The sequence below is a fragment of the Rhinolophus hipposideros genome (assembly GCF_964194185.1).
Source record: "Rhinolophus hipposideros genome assembly, chromosome: 3".
NCBI lineage: Eukaryota > Metazoa > Chordata > Mammalia > Chiroptera > Rhinolophidae > Rhinolophus > Rhinolophus hipposideros.
Window position 1 is genome coordinate 31532427 of NC_138049.1, and position 25456 is coordinate 31557882.

At 34.3% G+C, this 25456-nt stretch overlaps 1 protein-coding gene across 2 annotated transcripts in view; it reads right to left on the minus strand.

Annotated features, from left to right (window-relative positions):
• The window catches only part of LAMA2 (laminin subunit alpha 2), a 531205-nt gene extending 505961 nt beyond the window's left edge, over nt 1-25244 (minus strand). For both annotated transcript variants that reach the window (XM_081040014.1, XM_081040013.1), the window contains exon 1: nt 24831-25244. In XM_081040014.1, the coding sequence (XP_080896140.1) occupies nt 24831-24936 (106 nt within the window). In that variant the 5' untranslated portion in view covers nt 24937-25244. The remainder of the gene's footprint in view (nt 1-24830) is intronic.
• Nucleotides 25245-25456: the final 212 nt, after the last annotated feature.

Genomic DNA, 25456 nt, shown 5'->3' on the forward strand with positions numbered 1-25456 from the left:
CCTGAACAGTCTGATTACCACCAGGGAAATTGAATCAGTAATCCATAATCTCCCAACAAACAAAAGCCCTGGACCAGATGGCTTTACAGGTGAATTTTTCAAAACGTTCAAAAAAGAATTATCACCTATTCTCCTCAAGCTCTTCCAAAAAATCCAGAAGGAAGGAAGACTCCCAAACACTTTTTACGAAGCCACTATCACCCTGATCCCAAAAGCAGACAAAGACACCACAAAGAAAGAAAACTACAGGCCGATATCTCTAATGAACATAGATGCAAAAATTCTCAACAAATTATTAGCAAACAGAATTCAGCAATACATTAAAAAGATCATACACCATGATCAAGTGGGATTCATCCCTGGTATGCAGGGGTGGTTCAACATCCGCAAATCAATTAATGTGATACACCACATTAACAAAATGAAAAATAAAAATCACATGATCATATCAATAGATGCAGAAAAAGCATTTGATAAAATACAGCAACCTTTTATGATAAAAACCCTTAAGAAAGTGGGAATAGAGGGATCATATCTTAACATAATAAAGGCCATATATGACAAACCCACAGCTAACATCATACTCAATGGGGAAAAGCTAAAACCATTCCCCCTAAGATCAGGAACAAGACAAGGTTGCCCACTTTCTCCACTTCTATTCAACATAGTGCTGGAAGTTCTAGCCACAGCAATCAGACAAGAGAAAGAAATAAAAGGCATCCAAATTGGTAAGGAGGAAGTAAAATTATCATTATATGCAGATGATATGATACTATATATAGAGAACCCTAAAGACTCCACCAAGAAACTATTAGAACTGATAGATGAATTTAGTAAAGTAGCAGGATATAAAATTAATATTCGGAAATCAGTTGCATTTGTATATACCAATGATAAAATAGCAGAAGGAGAAATTAAAAAAACAATTCCATTTACAATTGCTCCAAAGACTATAAAATATCTGGGAATAAATCTAACCAAAGATGTAAAGGATCTGTACTCAGAAAATTATACAACACTGAAGAAAGAAATGAAAGAAGACATAAATAGATGGAAACACATTCCATGTTCATGGATAGGAAGAATTAATATAATTAAAATGTCCATACTGCCTAAGGCAATATACATATTCAACGCAATTCCTATCAAACTACCAACGACGTTTTTCACAGAAATAGAACATATAATCCTAAAATTTATATGGGACCATAAAAGACCCCGGATAGCCTCAGCAATCTTGAGAAATAAGAACAAAGTGGGAGGTATAACGATACCTGATTTCAAACTATACTACAAGGCTACAGTAATCAAAACAACATGGTACTGGCATAAAAATAGATACATAGATCAATGGAACAGAATAGAGAGTCCAGACATAAATCCATGCCTATATGCCCATCTAATCTACGACAATGGAAGCAAGAATGTACGATGGGGTAAAGATAGTCTGTTCAATAAGTGGTGTTGGGAAACCTGGACGGACACATGCAAGAAAATGAAGCTGGACCACCTCCTTACACCATATACAAAAACAAATTCAAAATGGCTTAAAGACTTAAATGTAAGATCTGAAACCATAAAATATCTAGAAGAAAATATAGGAAGAAACTTCATGGACATTACCCGGAGTAAGATTTTCACTGATATATCCCCTCGCGCGAGCGAAGTAAGAGAAAAAATAAACATGTGGGATTACATCAAACTAAAAAGTTTTTTCACAGCAAAGGAAACCATCAATAAAACAAAAAGGGATCCTACTGTATGGGAAAAGATATTTGCCAATGATATATCTGATAAGGGATTAATATCACAAATCTATAAAAAAACTTACTCAACTCAACTCCAAAAAAACAAACAACCCAATTAAAAAATGGGCAGAGGACTTGGGGAGACATTTCTCTAAGAAGGACATACAGAAGGCAAGAAGACATATGAAGAAATGCTCAACCTCACTAACCATCAGAGAAATGCAAATAAAAACCACAATGAGATACCACCTCACTCCAGTCAAAATGGCTATTATCAATAAATCAACAAACAACAAATGCTGGCGCGGATGTGGAGAAAAGGGAACGCTAGTGCACTGTTGGTGGGACTGCAGATTAGTGCAGCCACTATGGAAAACAGTATGGAGGTATCTCAGGAATCTGAAAATGGAACTACCCTATGATCCAGTAATTCCACTCCTAGGCATCTACCCGGAGAAATCCAAAACTCCAATTCAAAAATCTGTATGCACTCCTATGTTTATTGCAGCACTTTACACAATAGCCAACATATGGAAACAACCAAAATGCCCATCGGTAGATGACTGGATTAAGAAGCTGTGGTACATTTATACAATGGAGTATTACGCAGCCATAAAGAAGAAAGAAATCTTATCATTTGCAGCAACATGGATGGATCTAGAGAACATTATGTTAAGTGAAATAAGTCAGAAAGAGAAAGACAAGTACCATATGATCTCACTTATATATGGAATCTAAAGAAAAGACTATGTGAATGAACTAATCAGAGTCAGTTTTGGGGACGCAGAGAAAAAACCGAGAGTGGTTAGATGGGTGTGTGGGAGGGGGTTGGGGATAAGGGGAAAGGTGAAGGGATTTGGAAGCAGCTAGTAACCACAAGATGGCCTCAGGGTTTTTCTTTGAAAATTAATTTGGGGAAGGTATTCTATAATGTTGTAAAGATTTTGTTGGGTATCCGATGGACATGCGTCCTATTTGGGAGACCACCTCAGGGATACTGTGGATACCTGATCATGGCATTGTACATCAGAAGCTAAACATTAATGAATGTCAACTATAATTTTATATATATAATGTGATGGTTCAGTGTGAGGTCGGAGGGATAGTGGATGGGGGGAGAGGGGTTCACAGTATGAGGGATATAAATGATGAACGTCTAAGTATTACCTTGTTTTGTACACCTGAAACTAATAAATTAATTAATTAATAAAAAAAAAAAAAAAAAAAAAAAAGAAATACAAAGGATCATCCAAGAATACTATGAAGGACTATATGCCACCAAATTCAATAACCTAGAAGAAATGGGCAAGTTCTTAGAAACATATAGCCTTCCAAGGTTGAACCATGAAGAACTGGAAAATCTAAACAGACCGATCACCAGTAACAACATTGAATCAGTCATCCAAAACCTTCCCAAAAACAAAAGTCCAGGACCAGATGGCTTCACTAGTGAATTCTACCAAACCTTCAAACAGGATCTAATATCAATCCTGCTCAAACTCTTCCAAAAAAATGAAGAAGGGACAGTACTCCCTAACTCATTTTATGAGGCCAACATTACCCTGATACCAAAACCTGGAAAGGACAACACAAAAAAAGAAAACTACAGACCAATATCTCTGATGAATACAGATGCAAAAATCCTAAAAAAAATATTCCGGCAAATCGAATACAACAATGCATTAAAAAGATTATTCATCACGACCAAGTGGGGATGATCCCCAGGGGCACAAAGATGGTTCAACATACGCAAATCCGTCAATGTGATACATCACATAAACAAAATAAAGGACAAAAATCATATGATTATATCAATTGATGCTGAAAAACATTTGACAAGATACAACATCCATTTATGATTAAAACACTTAATAAAATAGGTATAGAAGGAAAATACCTTAAAATAATAAAGGGCATATATGACAATCCCTCAGCTAATCTCTTAATTAATGGCGAAAAACTGAAGCCCTTTTCTCTATGTTCAGGAATACGACAGGGGTGTCCCCTGTTACCTCTGCTTTTCAACATAGTGTTGGAAGTCCTTGTCAGAGCAATCAGGCAAGAGAAAGAAAAAAAAGGCATACAAATTGGGGATGAAGAAGTTAAACTATCACTCTTTGCAGATAACATGATGCTATATATAGAAAACCCTAAAGACTCCACCAAAAAGCTATTAGAAACAATCAGCGAATACAGTAAAGTTGCTGGCTACAAAATCAACGTATAAAAGTCCATTGTATTCCTATATACTAACAATGAAATCTCAGTAAAAGAAATACAAAAAACAATTCCTTTTGTAATTGCAGCAAAAGGAATAAAATCCCTAGGAATAAACTTAAGCAAGGATGTGAAAGAACTATATGCTGAAAAATATAAGACCTTTTTGAAAGAAATTGAAGAAGATACAGAGAAATGGAAAGACATTCCGTGCTCATAGATTGGAAGAATCAACATAGTTAAAATGGCCATATTACACAAAGCAATATACAGATTTAATGCAATCCCTATCAAAATCCCAATGGCATTTTTTAAACAAATAGAACAAAATCACCAGATTTGTTTGGAACCACAAAAGACCCCGAATAGCCAAGAAATCTTAAGAAAAAAGAACAATACTGGAGGTATCACACTCCCTGACTTTAGCTTGTACTACAGGGCTACAATAATAAAAACAGCATGGTATTGGCAGAAAAACAGACACATAGACCAATGGAATAGAACTGAGAACACAGAAATAAAACCACATAAATATAGACAGATAATTTTTGACAAAGAAGCTAAAAACATACAATGGAGGAAAGAAAGCCTCTTCAATAAATGGTGCTGGGAGAATTGGATAGCCATGTGCAAAAGAATGAAACTGGACTGTTATCTGTCACCATGTACCAAAATTAATTCAAAATGGATCAAAGTCTGAAGCATAAGACCTGACACAATAAACTGCCTAGAAGAAAACATAGGTACTAAACTTATGGACCTTGGGTTCAAAGAGCATTTTATGAATTTGACTCCAAAGGCAATGGAAGTAAAGCTAAAATAAAAGAATGGGACTATATGAAACTTAAAAGCTTCTGCCCAGCAAAAGAAACCATCGACAAAATGAAGAGGCAACCAACTGAATGGGAGAAGATTTTTGCAAACAGTGTCTCCAATAAGGGGCTAATATCCAAAATATACAAGGAACTCATGAAACTCAACAACAAAAAAACAAACAACCCAATTGAAAAATGGGCAGAGGACCTGAAGAGACATTTCTCCAAAGAGGACATACAAATGGCAAATAGACATATAAAAAAAATGCTCATCATCACTAATCATCAAAGAAATGCAAATAAAAGCCACAATGAGATATCACCTGACTCAGAATGGCTATCATCAACAAGACAAATAGTAAGAAGGGTTGGAGAGGCTGTGGAGAAAAAGGAACCCTCATACACTGTTGGTGAGAATGCAGACTGGTGCAGCAGCTGTTATGGAAGACAGTGTGGAGGTTCCTCTAAAAATTACGAATAGAATTACCATATGACCCAGCAATCCCTCTCCTGGATATCTACCCCAAAAACTTTAAAACATTTGTACATAAAGACACGTGTGCTCCAATGTTCATTGCAGCTTTGTTTACGGTGGCCAAGACATGAAAACAACCAAAGTGTCCTTCAATAGATTAATGGATAAAGAAGCTGTGGTATATATACACAATGGAATACTATTCGACGGTAAGAATAGTTGATATAGGAACATTTGTGACAACATGGATGGATCTTGAGAGTATAATGCTAAGTGAAATAAGTCAGAGAGAAAAAGCAGAGAACCATATGATTTCACTGATATGTGGTATATAAACCCAAAACAACAAAAGAACAAGACAAACAAATGAGAAACAAAAACTCATAGACACAGACAATAAATAGTTTAGTGGTTACCAGAGGGTAAAGGGGGTGGCGGGTGGGAGATGAGAGTAAGGGGGATCAAATATATGGTGATGGAAGGAGAACTGACTCTGGGTGGTGAACACACAATGGGATTTATAGATGATGTAATACAGAATTGTACACCTGAAATCTATGTAATTTTACTAACAATTGTCACCTCAATAAACTAAAAATAAAAAACAAAACAAATTATTAATGTCATCTAAACAACTGAATCAAAGATGTTGTTTAAGTTCATATGAATGTTTATCCAATATGAAAAGACATAAGAAGCTTGGGTAGAATAAAACTGGTCTTTTTTCCCAAATAAATACATCTTAAAGGAAAAGTATACCAGTCATACAGATTGTTAATTGGTCAAATCAATGATCGGGTATCTTTTTCAGTGGCTAAAGTAATCAAATTTGTAAGGTTACTAAAAATATAAAATTTGAAATTTAAAGCTTTCAAATTTCCAGCTTCTTAGAAGTGCTAACATAGTGATGACCTTTCTCACAATTTCCAGACTAAACACAAAGACAATGACCACTCTCTGCACTTTATTTCAATAACACACTAGGAGATCCCACCTTCAGTTTTCATAATCTCTCAAAGTGAATATATTTTGAAAATTTAATTTTGAGCTTCCCTTTCTTTCATCACAAACTAACCTGTCTCCTTACTAATAATAAACCTAAACCTAAACTTAATCCTTTGTTCTTCCAGTTCATCAATGCTGTTCCAACTTACCTGCCTCTCTGATCAGCTATACCTCATAACCCACCCTCCCCTCCCCAGAACTGCTCTTTTCTGATCTGCCCATTAAAATTCTTCTCTTCTGTTAGGCTCAGCCAGAATTCATCTCTACTGTGAAACTGTCCCTACTTCTATGTGATGAAAATCTTTCTGCTTTTCTAAGAATCTAAAAACATCTTAATAACTTTATGAAAGCCCTTTCCACATACATACTGCCTGTATTAATCTCATTGTGTGTGTGTGTGTGTGTGTGTGTATATATATATATACTCTATTCTCGACTTACACAATTTTTGCAGGAAAAAAAGTCTTGCTCATCTTTGTACGTACAGTATAGAAAACCTTTTCTTACTAATATTACCTGTTAAATACATTCTTGTCTAATTAAGAAATTGAGACATTTATTTTCCCATTATTCTTATTATTGCTTTATCTATGATAATACTATAAAACAATTAGCTAACAAGTGACTAACAACTTGTTTTAAAAATTGAACAAAGTCTATTTATTCTTTGTACGCATATAATTTTAATTTAAAAACTTGCCTAAAAGCCTCTTAAAAATAAACTTCCCATATAGAGCAAGAATTTTAGTCCTTATTTCTTAATTCTCTAAAAGAAAGAGAAAAAGAAAGCACTAGAGAGAAAAATGACCAATTCTAGTACTATTCCTTATCCCAAAAGTTAAGTACCAAACAATGATGTTGCTAGAAGTAAGTAAATATCACTAGATTCAGATCATGCCTTTGTTTTGGAAAAGTAAAATGAAACAACCACTTTGGAAAACAATTTTCCCATTTATTATACTATTAAATGTATATTTACCACGCAACCCAGGAATTCTCCTAAATATGAGAAATGAAAACATGTCCATAGAAAGACCTGTACATGACTTGAAAATTTATTGATAATAGGTAAAATCTGGAAACTACCTGAATGACATTAACAGGTGTTAAATTAAAAACTGAGATACATTCAGATGTTGCAAACTCTTAGCAATTAAAGGGGACAAATTCAAGATGAACACAAAAAACATGCCTTGCTTTTATAGACACTAGGGTTAGCGAAAGAAGGTAGACATTAAAAAAGTACATAGTTGGTGATTCATATAAAGAAAATTCTAAAACAGATGAAACTAATCAGACAAGAGCTGGGGTGTGGAAGGAGACTGCAAAGAGCACGAGGGGTCTTTCTGGAAAAGTAGAAATGTTCTTGTTGTTGACTGGGGTATTAGTTACGTGGGTGTGTGTATACAGATGTCAAATGTCATCTAAATGTATACTTGTGTGTAAATTTTATTGTATGTAAATTATACCTCAAAAAAGTTGTTTAAAAACAGACTGTCATATTGTGACATACTGTGAATATCTTACAGTCCAGAGGAGTCTCATTTCCTCAGCTATACAATGGTAACCACAATTACACCAGTCCTCATGGATGTCAGGAACAGTTGAAACAAAGGGACTGAAATGTCTGATATATAATTGGTACTACCCCTTTGTCAAAATAGAAAAATAGTTAAAGCTTGTGAAAGCTAAATGACAATGAGGTTTAAACAACATACAAACTATCTTTCCTAAAGAAATCTTATTATACACATCTACATAAACGTGTGTATGTAGATAATGATCAAAATACATATTGGAGAACAACAGTGGTTTAAGACATCAATTAGGCCAGGGCTCCAAATAATGGTTAGCATGAAGGTTGATTTTTTGGAAAAACAGTTGCTTTATGTGGCTTAGTTGTTATACTACAGGAAACTATGACCCAGAATATTATGTGTAATAGAGATTTTTGGAAGTTTCCTGGTTTCTAGAACTTTGTATCAGCATTCAGATGAGTACTTGTCAACCAATTTCTAACTAAACCATAGAAAGATTTATTATTTCATTTAGCTCATTAATTCCTTCATTAATAAAATTTTGCATATAAGCAAAAGAAAAACATACACATCTTGGGGAAAGACATTATTCTGTTAACTTCCACACATATACAGGAAGGCTAATCTTAAGGAGCTGTCTTTTTCTTTAACCAAATTAACAAGGCTTATTACATTCTGGCTTCCAGATGCAGAACAATGTTTCATGTTAATATGCCTAGTTTTTGATCGGACAATAATGCTAAGGACTCATCAGGAAATTCAGCCTCCAGATACTCGTATCTGGGAATATAGAAACAAACAAAAATGATTCTCCAAATTACTTTATCCTTAAATAAAAAAATATTTAAAAAATGCTTATTAAAACTGTTGCAAAGGGCATTTCTATTCCAAATCTGTTACTGTAAGTTACAGACAGAATACCCTCAAACCAATCTGAAGAACTAAGACGGTGGGAGGCACAGCGATTAAATATAAAACTATCTCTTGAGGTAGTTATTAACTGTGACCCTCCTCTCAACCTCAGAGAGGAAAGAGAAGCGTAGAAAGGAGAAAATGCAGTAAGGTTTCAGCACATAACCTAGTGCATGACCTTGACCTAGATGAATTTAAAATGTTCCTCCCATCAAAGTGGACTCAGTAGTTGTGGCCAAGGCATTGGTCATCCCCAGGTCTCACACCCTTAAGGATACAGTGGTTCTAGAACTAATAGCTTTCAGACTATCACAGGGAAATTTCCCCTTTGGGTCCGATGCTCTAACAGACCCCTGAGCCAAAAAATGGATTCGCTGAAGCTGTTAGCCTACATCTGAGATCTTCTAGGGGGAAATGAGGAGATCCCAGCACCCCAGCCTCCACAGCAGGAGTTCTGTCAAACATCCCAGAAACAGTCATCCACATAAAACATCCTATACTAACCATGCTTTGTTCCGAGGCTAAAACATTTTTATTCAGTAGTTACAAATACATTGAGAATATTTTCAAATGATTTCAGAAAGAGGAAAAAAAAAGAAATCAAGCAATGGAATTTAACAAAACTCTTCTATACAACTATGTAAATCAATAGTACTTTCTTTGAAACAGAATTAAAAGCACACATAATGCATTTTAATGCAATGCACAGTATACAAAGACACTAAGATCTGTAATTCCACCACTAAATGTCAACAATACTGTAATCCACTTATTGTGCAGTCAGATATAATGAAATTCCATTTATAGTGAATGAGAATGGAAGTTTAAAATTACGTCAATGGAATGTAATGCACAAAATACTATTCCAGTAATAGTGAATGTCTTATTAGAAAGAAATCTTGGTGAATGATGATGATTTCATTGTAAGTCTCCCATAACACTCAAAGGGAATATTCAAAAGAACATTAAATGTTAACATCAATATTTTACTAAGTGAATTATAATAAATTTAATTTATAATTCCCTAATATATGAAACCATATACAAATCTACCATGAAAGACAGAAAACATGTGTTATTAATATAAAACAACACAGTATACAAATTCTAAGTTGTGTCTAGTCATATTTATAAATAGAATGGGAAAAGTAATTAAACATTTCAATTAAGTGGAGGAAGGAGTAAGAATTAAACATGCTGACCAAATGAATGGGTGTTTCCCTCTGGAGAACATAAGAAATCATCATTCTTTGACTAAATAAAAAAAATGCTACAGATTATCTATAGATTCCAATTTCAAGTATCATAACCCTACCATACCTAAGTATTGTTATAATGCTATGATTTTCATATTAGCTTTCCACTATAAAAAAATTGCTACTTTCCATATTAGAGACACTTTACATAGAACTGAACACAGTTCAGGGAATTAGAAAATCTGGGATTGTATTTCTATCCCTTCTTATTTATATCAGGTAGTCACTCATGTTAAATACTGATCCCCCTTTACTCCGACTGTAGGGGTGTGCTGCTTTATATGCCACAATACTCAAAAGTTTTGCATAGAGGCATAGAAATGGTGGTAAAAGAATAAAACATCCTCGATGCCAGATGCTACACAAATGTAAACCATATGATAGCAGCATGGTGGAAAAGGAGGCTGTAATTAAGACCATCAGACAGGATTTGATTTTCTCTCTCCATGGAAATCATGATAACTATGTTACATAGTTACTTAAATTTAGACATTTAGTTTATATGCTCTGTTCTATCTAAAAGTTACATTAGTCATTGAATAGACATTTTAAGTGTTTAATGTTAAATCCCAGTTTTAGAATATTTAACTTGGAAGAAATTTGCTAGTATGCTAATAATTCTATAGTTGACTGCAGAGTTTCTTCATTGTTTGATTCATATTATCTTTTCAATCACTTTACTTCTCTTCCTCTATGAAAAATACCTACCAAGAGAACAAAAATTAAAGTGGCATGCACTTTTCTATTCCCTTTAAGTAAATTTGCAATTAAAAATGCTGCCGTGGCCTGGAGAGTTCACAAAGAATTCAATCACTAGGTGCTTCAATTGGTATATATATATTTTTTAAAAAAGAAAATATATACAATATCAACACAAATCCCACCTCTGCCATACTGTCAGCACATACTCATAGACACATAAACCAAGGAAGAAAATAAGAAAAAAATCAAGTACATAATATAATGGAGACTTACACTATACTTATCAATCTCTGGAGCTAAACTGATAGAAGTCATTAGATACAGGTGGATTTATCATTGTGTACCTAGAGGAAATAAGATTTGACTCCATTTTAAAAGAAAAGAAAGTACAGTGCTCAAAAGTAGGGTATGCTAAGGAAAGAGGAAAGTGTGTTGATAGCTCAGGCCATTTAGTAAAGGCATAGAAGGGGAGAATTGTCTTTCTGCGAAAAGTAAGTGAAACAGATAAATATGGAAAAAGTAAAGAGGGAATTCTTTCCAAGTGATGAGCTTGGAAAGCATGGAGGCATTGAGAAGGAAACTGATGAGGAGCCTTGAATATTAGTAGCTATGACACATTTACAATTATAGCTGGTAAAGTCCTGTAAAGTATCACTTATACTTAAATATTTAATTGGAACATCATGTCTTAGGATTCCATGAACTTACACCCTTCCTTCATGTCCTAGCAAATTCTACCTTTGGTTCTCTCTCTCCTTTGTTTTTTATTTTTTTTTTTTTTTCACCTGAGTAGAAATTTTAACTGCCTACATTGCATAGCACCATGTTCCTAACTATCTCCATATTTTTCAGTACTTATGTGTTCTTTCTTAAGTTAGCTCTCTTTTTTCTATTATTTCATCATTCAGTATTTAGTGTGACAATGCTATGTGCTCTGTGCTATGCAATGAAGATAAAATAGTAACAAAACAAACCTGAGCCCTGCTCTCAAAGTTCTTATCTTGTCCCATGTTCTCTCAAATTCACTCCTGTAAGAAAAAGTCCTCATTTGCTGAAGGATCAGCTCTGTCTTGCCTAAAATTAGAGTTTCATTATTAAAATCAGAAAAACACATGTACCATGTTTCTTGAACTACAAATCTCTTAGATTAATTCTAAGTATGTTACCATTTTGATTGTAAATAACTCTAAGGAAGAAATCACATCTAAGGGCACAGTACATGTATTATATTATGGAGGCCTGTTGAATAGTTGTTGTTTTTTTGGTTTTTTTATGAAATAAAAAGGACTTTGGTGGTGTCTAAGAAAAAAGAAAGAAAAATGGAAACAGATGCCAATCAAGTCACCCTGGGGGAGTTATTTAGATTCTATTCCTAGAGTTTACATCTTAAATGGTCATTTGAATTTTATGTATTGTAATTTTAATCCAAAAAGGCCTCACATATAGAAAAGTTCTAAGTGAAAAAATACGCATTCCTTACCCAAAGCTTTAAAATTGTTCTTATGGAAATATCCTCAGGAGAAAAAAACCAAAACAAAACGAGTATCACAAGAAGCAAGATAATTTAAAGTAGTCTCACTTTCTAAAATATTTTATTTATCACCTAAGTGGTATTGAAACAATACAGTATATCTATGCACTTTGTGTTTCAGTATTTGTGAAAATGTACAGCTTATAAAAATACTCATTCAGACTATAAAAACATTAAAAGAAAAGTACATGTAAAAATTTTTTTAAAGATACCTTTTTGGTTTATACAAAAAGAATGGCTTCTTTATTCATTGTACATTTTTTTTTCTTTTTATGAAATTGTTTCCATTTATTGAGAACTTAAAATTTGCATAAGCTACCAATGTAACTTGAATCACTTTAGAAAATTTCATGTTAGCCCTTGATTGAAAAAAAATTTCTAGAAGGGATTGATCTGGTGTTGCATGACAAAATTCTTTTCAGTAAATGTTCAGGGAGTTGAAAGAATCTGACACATCTACTTATAGATACACATGAAGTCTGATCTATAACTTATAAATTTTACTTTGATATTTATTCTCCTTCAATAAAATATATAATTTTTTGTGCTGACAAAAAATACTTCTGCCTGCTTTACTCCTCTTTATAATTGGATGTAATTTCTTTTTTAATGCATACCTACCACATGCCAGACTACAGACTGAATATATAGCAGTAATTAAAAATAAAGGACAAAATATCTTATCATTGTGAAACTTACTTTAGTAATTTCTAACTGTTAAATATCTGAAGATTTTAGAAGAGGAACTAGTTAATGAAATGCCCTTCTCGCTGTCTGCAATAGCAATAGCTTTTGAAGTTTGTCTAAAACATGAAGAGCCTGAATGCACTGATTCAAAAGAAAAAAAAAGAGAATTATGGACCTCTTAGGATCTGAGAAGTGAGCTGAGAGGGAATAGTTTGGTCCAAATGAATCAATATGTAAAGATAAAATTTCAGATCCTAGATAAGGAACTTGGCTTAGTCAGCACCCTTTAAATAGCATCATGTCAAGAACCCTATGGATAAAATCAGTCATTGAAAGTTGAATGAAACATATTTTATAGAAGCTTGAAGAAGATATGATAAAGGGAAATGCAAAAGGCATTTCTGAACAATTTAAAAAATATCATTGTTTATAATCAAGTATAACTATAGCTGTAAAACCAATCAAGATAGGATATGCATTTTTAAAATATTTCCCTTCAAAATAAAATGAAATGAAATAAAATAAGACCAAAAAATAAATAAATTAATAAACAAAATATTTCCCTTCCACACCAATAACCTTTTCTATGTGACTGGGAGGTATAGAGGTATATTGGGGAGAAGGAGGGGAGGAGGAAAATTAAGTCCTGCTCCTCACCGGGACATAGATTCCACATTATCTATTGACTTTGTCTAACAGTAAATGGTTTCTTACAAGAAAAAAAGAGAGAGAGAGAGAGGAAAGTCTGTTAAATATCAATTCTGACCAGTACAAAACCAGTCCAATGATTAAAGATAAATTACACTGGAAAAAGAAAAGGTAGGTTGAGCTCAAAACACATGAACTGAAAAACTGAGTCATTTAAATTATGATAATAAAAGTTCTGAGGAATTTGTCCAATTAATATGGAAATACCTTGTAAATTCATGTTCTTTCCCATCAGTGTTTGATAACCAAGCTCTACAAATCTGAATTTCTTGCCTATCAGGACTGTGGGAGACAGCTCAGCTGAACAGTGAAAATTTTGGTCAAAGGATAAATCCTTAAGTCTCTGGACAACACATCATAACAAACCAAGAGAAAGAAAATAGCTCTACCATTTGACATCTCCATAATGGTTTTGATGAGATGGGCAGAGAGTAAAAGATCATATTTTGGGTTCTAAATATTACAAAACCTCTTGAATGCTTTTGGAAAGCGCACAACTTTCAGAGTTTAGGGGGAAAATGAAATAAACCTCATTATTCAAGAGATACATGAGAAGCTGTGCTTCTAGCAAGGATTCTTCTCTTCATGAAAAACATGTAAGTCCCTTCCTGATATGAATTCGGGAGCTCAATAAAGTCCACATAACTCCTCTGTTAATATTCAGGATTCCAAATCTTAGCATTTTTCCTTTGTGTTAAACCTTGGTCATGAGTTCACTTTTTAAATCCACTAGGGATGAACAGAATATTCCTAATTTTGGCCAAGTGAAGTATTTCTCTTTCTAGTTGGGCAAAGGAAAGGAAACAGGGAAGATGGCATGGAGATAAAGTTATAACATCACATATGAGTAAAGCTGTTTCCAAATGCAAGAAAAACAAGTGGATTTTAATATAACAGAGAAGAAAAAGAATATTGCTATATTTTTTAAAAAAAAAAGAATGTTGCTATAACTTAAAAAATATATATATTGCTATAATTTCACCAAATTGCAGCCAATCTTTAAAAAACTACCACTTACTGGGTTTTGATGTAGACTCAAAGATTTATAGCTATCTTAAAAAGTATTAAAATAGTCCTCCCTTTTCCAATAACATGTCTGTATATATTGTTGTATTTTTCACATATTTTAAACAAAACAACATATCATAATAATTTAAATGCAGGGGCAGAAATAATAATCTAGTTCTCCTGTGTTAAGTCAGACATTAAAGTGGTTTGAGAACGTAAAAACAATACCATTCTTCTACATATTTTGTTTGTTTTGGAAGATAAAATTATTTTTTATGAAACTATGTTGTTTGTCAACATGTAGTTATCATTACTCTTCTTTTAAATGAATTAATAAACATTTTTAGATTTCCTAATTTTCATTTCTAAAACAATAAACCAGTATAAATCAGCTTGTGATTTTTAAGAGTATAAAGAAATCTTAACACAAAAACTTGAGAACCACTGGATTGAAGATAATAATTAATCTTTATGGAGCGCTTACTATGTGTCATACATTTTTCTAACACATCACATATTTAAAAGAGTTGTTTAAAAAATAGTATATCAATCCCTAATGCATGTCCAAAAATGAGGGATTCCTAGAAAAAATGTTTATTATATCATATTTGAAATATAAGTAGCAACAAAGTATTGCTAAAATTTCCATCCCGTTGCCTGTTGAAATCACTTCTCACATTGAGCTACTAACATAACTATTAGCTAATTATAGGACCTTTTGTTTCTTCCTATCTCTGTTACTGACTTGTGTGACCTTGACAGAATTCTTCAGTCTCTTGCAGTGACATAGTTCACTGCCATCTATAATCTCTTGCCATCTATAATCTCTTAGGGTCTACTCAAGGAAACAGAATGTTTTGTTCTCCTTAAGCAAAAGGGATGTCATATGCACTGCAAATACCATCTTTTAGAACTTTGTGATCAAATAATAAAGGTGAAAGAAGAGCTAATATTAACTGGTAAGCTGTCAAGTATTTTCACATATATTATTACTATTTTACTAATAGAAAATTTAAACTCTATTGACTCAGGTTTTTGCTCTTAGTAAATAAAGTGGTAACATGGCTATGAATCTAATTCTTTCCATCTCCCTAGTTCGTACTATTCAAGGTTATTTCCAAAGCAGAGGAATGTATATGGAAATTGAAGGTATAAAGAGGTATATATTAATATGAGTATTTTAGTAGGCTAAGATATGAAGTTCAGAATAGTGAAATACTAATACACAAATTCGAATTAAAACTGAATTTATGTATTTGTGTTTTCAAGTATAGGAACAAATTCCGTTGTAAATGGCCTCAGCTAAATTTGGTATACCACATTATTGGAGAAAAAGTGTTGCTTTAAGCCAGAGCATTTCTTGGCACCAAGACAGTTTTTAGACTTATTTCATTTTTCTCGAAGCGTGTTGAAAATTCATATATTGAAGACCTAATAGATGCTGCATGTTTTATATTCATTATTTTATATACTCCTCACAAGAAACCAATGAGATAAAGTAGCTACATGAAATAACAATTGCACTCCTTCTTGTTCTTCTTCAGACTTTCAGCTTCATCCAGTAATTGAAAAAGGCAGAGCAGGCAATAAGCCAGAAAATTATGGCAGCTATACAGGCTTTTGAAAAAATATATTTGATGTGGCAAACTCTACTAACCTTACGTCCACTTTAGAATAAGACCTTATATGTTATAAGCAACTTAAAAGGGATTTCACCTTAGAGTTGTAACAGTACAGCTACCATATTGAAATATTTAATGATCCCATTTGCAATTTATTCTGTGGTTCATGATTATTTATCAAGGCAACGAGGCTTTTCTGCAAATTCAATTTTTAGATTCCCTTATTCTAGATTTTTTGATAAAACTGAAAATCTAATCAGTTACGAAAACAAATCAAACAGCAATATACTAAACACCTAATTAGGTACTGTGAATTCTAAACTATAAACTAAACTATTCATGTACGTACATACATGCATACATACTACTACATACGTGCATACATACATCCACAAACGAACCCTCTCAAAATCTAGTAGATATGCAAAATTTTCTGTCTTAACTGAAAAGTCAACTGGAAATGAAACTCTGTGAATCTTTTTTATGAATATGTCAGTATTCTACACTTTTTCAGAAGGAATTATGATATTTGCTCTGATTCTTAGGTACATCTGTTTGATTCTTGCTTTTCTCAGTTGCTGACACATACATTCACTTTTTTTTTTTTAAAGAATTCACTATAGCATAATGAATACCATTAGGTTTCTAGCCTGCTGAAGTAATTTCTGTAAGAGGACTTCAGAAAAGGCAGTAATCAATTAATACTCTCTTACAGTCCAGCATCTAGTAATCCAAACACTAAAAATTTAGAGACTGAAATTTGATGAATACTTTTAAATGCATGCATAGTTTTAAATAATGTGTGTATAATTTCTGCATAGTTTTAAGCAATGTGTGTGTGTGTTTAAATGAAAAAGATCCTTGAAGATTACACATTTTATTGCTTTTTTAAATTTATTGTTCTTCTATAATACTTAGTGCATGTTGCGTTGCAAATTAGACTACTAAAATAACTCCTAAAGGGAGATATGACTTTTTTCATGGTATTTTATAAAAGATAAAGAAGGATCAAAAACTCCAAAAGAGATGACAATGTCGGATCCATAAAATCAGAAGAAGGAACATACTCTAATTTCTAATTCTAAAATCAGCATTGGAGTTTGTGTTTGTCTTTGAAACGTTGCTAAGCATCTATTTTCCTTCTATAAAATGAGGATAATTGTGTTAACCTATGGAACAGATCAGCTATGTCAATAAATGTGTTAATGCTCACAGTGTGCTAGCTAGTATTCAACCAATCCAAAGCATCGGGCACTCAAAACACAGTTACTCTAAGAACCACAGGGGGACACACCACGTGGTGGTCAAATGAGAGGACAGAACAAGGAGACACATCCTTAACATTGCATAAGGTGCCTTTCGTAAGTGCCAGGCACCAAACAGTTCCTCAGGTCTTCGTCATTCGTGATTTGCATAGATTAATTTGCTATTTGAACTAGATTAGGTCTGTCACAGAAAGCCAGTGTTATGTGTAATAACCTGCTGATAGATTATCCTCTAAGATCTTTTTCGGAATGTCACATGGTCAAATAAAAGGCAAACAGCATAAAGCTCCCGTGTTAAAATCCACATTCAAGATAATTAGAAAAAAACATTTTTTTGCCCATATTATACATCTTTGACAAACATCTATCATTCACATGTAAGTTTAAATTATGCCTCAAAATTATCTTTAGATAGTAATTAGCAATGGTCTTTAATAAGAAGATTAAGTGAAGTTTTATCTCACATATCTTCTTAAAAGTTATATTTGTTAGAATCATCTCTTTGAATGCCACAAAAAGAATATTAAAGGAAAAAGAAAAAAAGAAAGAAGGAAGGAAAAGAGGGCTAAAGGGAAGGAGGAAGGAGCAAAGAGGGTAAAGGGAGGGAGATAAATAAAAGGGAGGAAGGAAGAAACAGAGAGAAAGGAAGAAAGCAATTTTCTTCACCTAAATTTGTCCTAAATAATAGAATTTAGTCAGGCCAAAATTGCATTACTTTACTCTAAAGGTTACTGCAAGACTTACAGTGATCCTTAAAGAAGTTATAAAAATCGAAACAGAGCATAGAATGTTTCTGATTGTAAAAATAGGTAACATTTCAAAGTTCATTTCATAAAAGAAGTCATCCGATCAATACATCATTATGTCATTTTCAGCAACAGTATCTAAACTTTAGCTCTGATATTGAAATGAATAATAAGAAAGAGAACTCCAATGTATACATATATCCATGTGGTATTCTGAATAACTTATTTTTGCTTCAATGTGCATATTAGTTAAAATTTCTCTAAGAAACCTATGGCATATTTATAAGAACACTGGAGCAAAATGCAAGGATATGTAGAAGTTCCCTGCCCTTGAGTTGCTTCGAGGTATTAATATTCTTTAATCGTGGATTAGGATTGTTATGCCAAATGAAATAAAAAAAGTTTTACAAAGTCGCATCTGATCTTTCCAATGATAAGATTGTTGCAGTAGAAAACTCTGGAATAGAGTCTCTTAAACATGCTCTGTGAATGGGAGGTTTGATGCAGAAGATGAATCTAAAATAATCCTACATTTGGACCAGTGGTCTAGTGCAATGGATTAGAGCCTGCATGAAAGAAAAAATATTAAACATAATTTCATTCATTCACTTAACTCCGATCTAAACTCTCCAATACCACCCATCTCACCCAAGACTAAAAGGCAAAATTTTTACACTGATCCAGCTCGTCATCACTTCTCTGTCTCACTATACTTCACTATACTTCACTATACTTCAGCCTCAGGCCTTTATATGGGGAGAGTTCCCTGTGGGGAGACTACTCTTCCACCTCATATCTGTGTGAATCACTCCCACATCACCTTCAATTATTTGCTCAAGTGTGACCTCAATAAGGTCAACTTTTATCACTCTATTTAAAATAGCAACCAACTTCCCCCCACTTCCAGAACTCCTGCCTCCTCTTATTCTGCTGTATTTGATTGTCCAGGATTCTCATCACCCACTACATTCTATACAATACAGGTATTCATTATATTACATGTTCATTATATATTAATATTTCTGCCTCAATTAGAATATAAACCAGAGAGCAAAGATTTTGTTTTGTTTTGTTTTACTCACTGAACACATTCATTCATTAACCACATTCCACTACACATTGGCCCAAACCCACCAATTGTCTGCACAAATCCTGATCTCTGAATTCAGTCTTGCCAATTAGTACAGCCCAGATTTAGTCTTTTCTGTCTACCTGATATACACTGAGCCTGGCATGAGTCTTGAGAACCATGTGCCAATAAAGTTTTGCCTTTCTCTAATCTCTTCCTTGTTTTTCAATTCACTACAACTTGACTTTGACCTAAATTCCCACTTAGCTAACAATTTCAAAGTTGCGATGCTACACAAATACTAAACCCCGATCTTCTGTATCACAAGCTAAATAATTTGTCTGGACACTGACAACACTTTCTTCCTGATCTTTTTCAGGCTCCAGCTGCTAAGTAAGGATCTGCTGCAAACTGCCTAGATGACCTGCAGTCACCATTCTTTTATTATTATTACTACTATTATAATTATTACCCAGCCTGGAAATTCTTCCAGCTATTCTCTACCCACATGGTAGAATCCTACTGGATAGTTACGTTGACTGGAATCAAGCGTGCATTTGATATATCCTTTGGACTCTATAATTTAAACAGCTAGCCCCCCTACTGATTTTGCTATGTACATATAGGCTAGGTTGAAGTTAATTTTCCCTATTCTGGACCCCACTAGGTCCCAAGTCCTCCTCCTCCTCCATTGTGGCCCACAATTGTGGCCCCAAGATTGTAAATCAGATTATGAAAGGAGATGTGAGTCTTCATATAAAGTTCAAGTTAATTTTTTCTTACAGTTCACTGCTAGTCCAATTGGATCAAAAGAAGGAACAATGATTCAGTCTCAGAGGTCCAAGTTGAAAAATCTAGCACATTAGTCATTACCAATGAATAATTGCTATTTATTCAATATATGAATAGAAAAAGTGACACTTATCTGCTTTGGATAAATGGGGACTGAGAAAATACTGAGATGTAAAATCTAAAATGAAAAAGCTTTTGAGTCATAGCTTTTATAGTATAGTTAAAAGGTATAAAAACTAAAAACCCTACTACTTCAGAAATTATTCTTCCTATTTAAATAAATCCCTCCTATAAAATATGACTGCTTTTCTTACAGCAGTCGTACCTGGGAATAACTTTTGGAATACCTATTTGAGTTTGTAAATATATCTAAAGAAGGGTAACACTGTAGTTATTAGTGTAGGTGATATATTTCAGGAGCTATAGTGACAGAAGTGAATAAAGGAAGAATTGGCAGAGCAAGTGCATAATCCTAGCAACTCTTGAGTTCATTTACTTTTCATGAAAATCTATGACAGAAAATTTTAGAAGTAAGTTCAGCAATTTGTATACACTGACATGTGAGATTAAAATTTATAAAATTCATGTCATTTTAAAAAATGCTACCACATCTATAATAGTCAATGTTGAATATGTTCTTATTCTTAGCTATAAATTTTACCTGTTATGAATCATTTTTACTAAACTATTAGACCAGTGTGTAGTGAACAAGCCAACAAGTTACATATGTAGCAAAAAAAAAAAAAAATACCCCCCAAAAGTTAATTTCAGGTATATGGCCATAATAAATCTCCTAAAAAATTTTCAGGTAATTTATAAAGTCTTCTCATATTTTGTAACACAGAATATTTTAGAATTTAGCAATTGATGGTGATGTGGAAATCCAACATTAAATCTTTAAGTATGTTTGCCAAAAATATGAGAATCATCTCAAACATGTTTTTATTTTATTATAAATGTGTTTTTAAACACATTTATATACATTTAATGTCGTCTTGACATTTTTAAGAATTCAGAAGTTCAAATACAAGTTTGTACTCAAAAAAAAAAAAAAAGCAGAATGCAATACTAGAATATTGGACTTGGAAAAAGACTGGAGATTTGTAAGTCCTAACTTCCACCCTGTAGAAGCATTCCATCCCAAATCATCCCTGAAAAGCTGTACATTTGATCACTGTATGAACACTTCCAGAAGTTAGGTGCTCCAAACAACCCAGTTATTTCTGAACAGCTCAGAATGAGTAGGGGGACCAGGTTTCCTCCCATTTTATTGAACTCAAACATTCCTCTTTGTCATATTCTTATGGATCTGAGTTCAGACTTTAGGAAGGACATCTTAGTCTCTTTTCCATATAACAATCTTTCCAAAAATTTGAGGATCCCTCATGATTTCTTACATCTTTCTCCAGATTAATAGTCTTCACTTGGAATAGCCCCCCCTCTGAAAATATTTGCAGACGCCTAACTATTGTGCTCTCCCTCCTCTGAATTTATACCCATTTGTCAATGAAGCACCCAAATGTGTTTTAACCAACAGACTCATCTGCTTCTATGAGTTTGTTTGTTTGTTCGTTTGTTTTTATAAGTCAGTTGGTTAACATTTCTGTCACCATGTCATGCTATATGTTCAAACTAAACTTACTGCAGTTTAGACTTGTCCTTTCTTTGCATTCATTCCTATACATATAAAGGAAACAACAAATTCCCAGAATAGAGCAAATGAAAGTATTTAACCTCTAGGTACAAATAATAAAACCAACTTTATATATGTCCCATTCACGGTCCACGCTACAGAGACCTTTAAAGTTCCTGAACCTGTTATTACCAGCTTAGTCCCCACAAATCAATTTTGGACGACCTGCAGTTCTGATAAGCTTGGATTTTATGTTTTCCATCAAGCCATTACCAAGACCAATGAATATAAAAAAATCTCTCTCACCCTCCTAGAGACTTCTTTCCAAATTAATCTTGATCCACTATGCAATATTCTTTGGTAATTATTTTCAATCAGTTGCACTTTACCTACCACTACATTACCATTTCCACATAACAGTCACAAGAATATCAGGAAAAGATTGTATCTACTGCCTTGCTGGAATGCAGAACCACTCTGACTATCATTCTCCTTTTTTGTCCCTCTTAAATCTAGTTAAAGAATTTCCTTGAAAAATCATTCTTGTAGAATCAATGTTACTCATACTACAATTCAGTATGCTACAGAAATTATACAAGATTTAAAAAATATATATCTGCTTAAGTTTCTAACTCAATTCAACATTTAAAAATGATTGTTTCATGTCAACATTTTTAATAAATCAGCACCGTACTAAAAGAGAAAGCCGTTCATTGTAACAAATTAGTGGCTGGCCAGGAAGGTCAGTGCTAGTATAACAGAAAAGAGAAAAGGGAATGATAGCCAAGAAAACACTTCTTCCGTCAAACTCATATCCAACAATCTTCACTGAGAGCTTGCTTAAACACAACATTGAAAAGGAAAGAGACCTCAAAAAGTAAATGGAAAGAAATCTTGGTACCATAAAAAGGGAACTTCTACATAAACAAAACTAAAGGTTTTCTTAGTTGTTAAAAATTAGGTTATTATCAGTTGCATGAACTTACGAGTAAGTCACAGCTACTCCAAATCTAGGCTTTTAAATTTGTCCAATTAGATTAATAATAGCTGATGGTGAAACACGCTCATGTGCATAAGGCAATTTTAAATTATTAAGCACTATAAAGTTTAAGGTATTATGAAAGGACATTTTATATAGGTTTAATATTAGCACAGTTCAAACATTTATCTTTAAGCCAGTTTCTAAATATATTGCAAATGATGTAGAAAATACACAATGATAGATTTTAGACTGTAGATATAGCAGTCTATAGTACACTCAGTGTTACAGCTATTTTGCATAGAATTCTTTATTGTATACAGTGTCCAAGTTTTCTCTCAGCAGAATGGCAGTATATAAACTTGCCCTTCTTCATTCACCTCAAACTGTACCTGGACTATAGAAATCAGAGTTAATTTTATATGAAATAAGAGAGGGGTGGAGGAGAGGGGCACAGAGAGAGAAGAGAGGAGAAGAGAGGAGAAGGGAGGAAGGAAGGAAAGAAGATAGAAGGGGCTAGGGGAAGGGGGAGTGGAGAGGTGGGGAGAAAAGAAGAGGGGAGACAGCATAAGAGGGAAAGGGGAGGAGGAACATGCTGGGAAAAATTCTCAGGAGCCCACTCGATGCCTACAGTGCATGCTTTGAGCTTCTGCCCCATTCCCAGCGAACAGAAGGACTGATGCACTTGGACTCTCTTCACCCCCAGCTGCCTAACAGTATTAAAGTATTGTGTATTGTTAAAAACGTATCATACAACTGAGCAAGGTCAATATTAAAAAGTAGCATTTTTACAAATCAGTAGCCAGAGATATTATGAAAGTTACTGTCTCATAAATTCTATTAATTAAGCCACATTGACCTCATTTTACCTCTCAGAGAAGGAAAAGCAGGAAGAAGAAAAAAATCATATAGTGACTTAAGATCATTTTTATTCTGGGAATTTTAATCGGGGAGTTATTATTGTAGCAAAGAGCTTAGAGTATTTTTTTTTGTTTACTCCTTTTAAAATAAAATTGTTCTGCTGGAAATGTTAGATTGTAAGAGGCCAAACCTTCAGAGCTATTAGACATAGCTTTACTCCAGTTATCTAAAAGAGGAATACATATATTTCGAAAATTTGGCAGATTCAGCCTCATCAAAACTTTCAAAAGCTGCTAACCTCCAGATTTTGTACTCTTAGGGTAAATTTTATGTATATATATAATATATTTTATATATATTTGAGCCCAAATCTTAAATATTTAATTTTTTCTACTTTGATACATGTTTTCCAACTTGCAGAAATGTTTGCTGAAATAATGTATTATAAATTGTGTCTTAAAGCGCTGCACATGTGCTTCTTTTAAAATTAATGATGATAAAATAACTGTTCAAAGATTCCCCAGAGTTTCATAAATGATATGCACATAAACATTAAAGCTCTCTGAAGAGCATAATTTGAGTTACATTAAATACAACTGTTTTCCAAAGTCCCCTGAAGTGTGTATCTGGCCATTGCAGTCTTAATTAAAATACCAATGACACAGAAGTCTTGTCTGCATTTAAACAAGAGGAGAAATTTCACTACACAATAGGATACCTGAGATAGGATATGAGTAAAGAAAAATGGGGCTGCAAGCGCCATTGCCATGAAAGAAAAAAGAAAATCGCATACTTAACTACTTTACAAACCCTGTTTAATTAGTTGCAAAGCTCTTTAAAACATATATATGTATCAGCTACTCTCCATAAAGGTTCAAGATGAGCCACAGCTTGGGAAACCTTTCCTTGCAAGGAAGGAATCTGATTTGGAGAAACTTTTCTCTTTTAATTGGTTAAAAGTTTGCCTCTTGGAAATATTTTGGAAATAACTTGCGGGATGTATAGTGATAGCAATCCTCCCAGAAACCAATGAACAATGAAAAACACGTCATGTTCTTTTGGGGAAGGAAGGCAATTCCTCCTACCCCACTCAGGCACTTGAAAGTGAACTTCGTTCAAACTTCGCCCCTCTCGCCCCACAGCGCACTCCCCAAGGGCAGAACAAGAAAGCCGCCCCTGGCCAGCAACTGTCCGAAGGGACCAGTGAGGAGTCTCGCGCCCCGAAAAAGGATGTAATCTAGAGCCCGTGCCTCCACTGTACCTTTTTGCTGGTGCGCCTGTGGCTGCGGCTGCAGCAGCTGCGCCCGGCTGCCCCCGAGGCTCCCGAGGAGCAGTACGACCAGAAAGACCCCGGCGGCTCCTGGCATGGTGGTGGCCCCGAACGGATCCACTTCTCAGGACCCGGAGGAGTCGCTGCCGCCCTGTCCCCTGTCCTGACTTGCGAGCTGAGTGAGCAGCAGCTGCTGGGTAAGAGGAGGAGACAGCCCCCACTGGCTTTGGCTCAGCCGCCTACGTTGGAGGGTGGGGGGAGAAAGAGGACACTCCCCCACCCTCCCCCTTCCCACGCCCTCGCCCCACGGACGCCCAGGCACAGGCCCTTAAAGGGTCCCTGGTGAAAAAGGCCTTTCCTATAGCGGTCCTTCCCTCTGAGAAGGGATCATTCCTTGCTTGATCTGTTAGCTAAACTTCTTTTAAATGAAAGAAAGTAATTGATGTGAAAGAACTTGCTGATCTGTAAAGTTCCTGTTCATGGAAAGCGTGATTTGTGGGAAATCTGCACAGCTAGAACTTGACCAAAGCTGGGTAGGTAACTCCCAAAAAAGCCCTGGCAAGGCTGTGCGCTGGCACTGTGTATCCAGGGTGGTCCACCTTGGTGACAAGAGCATC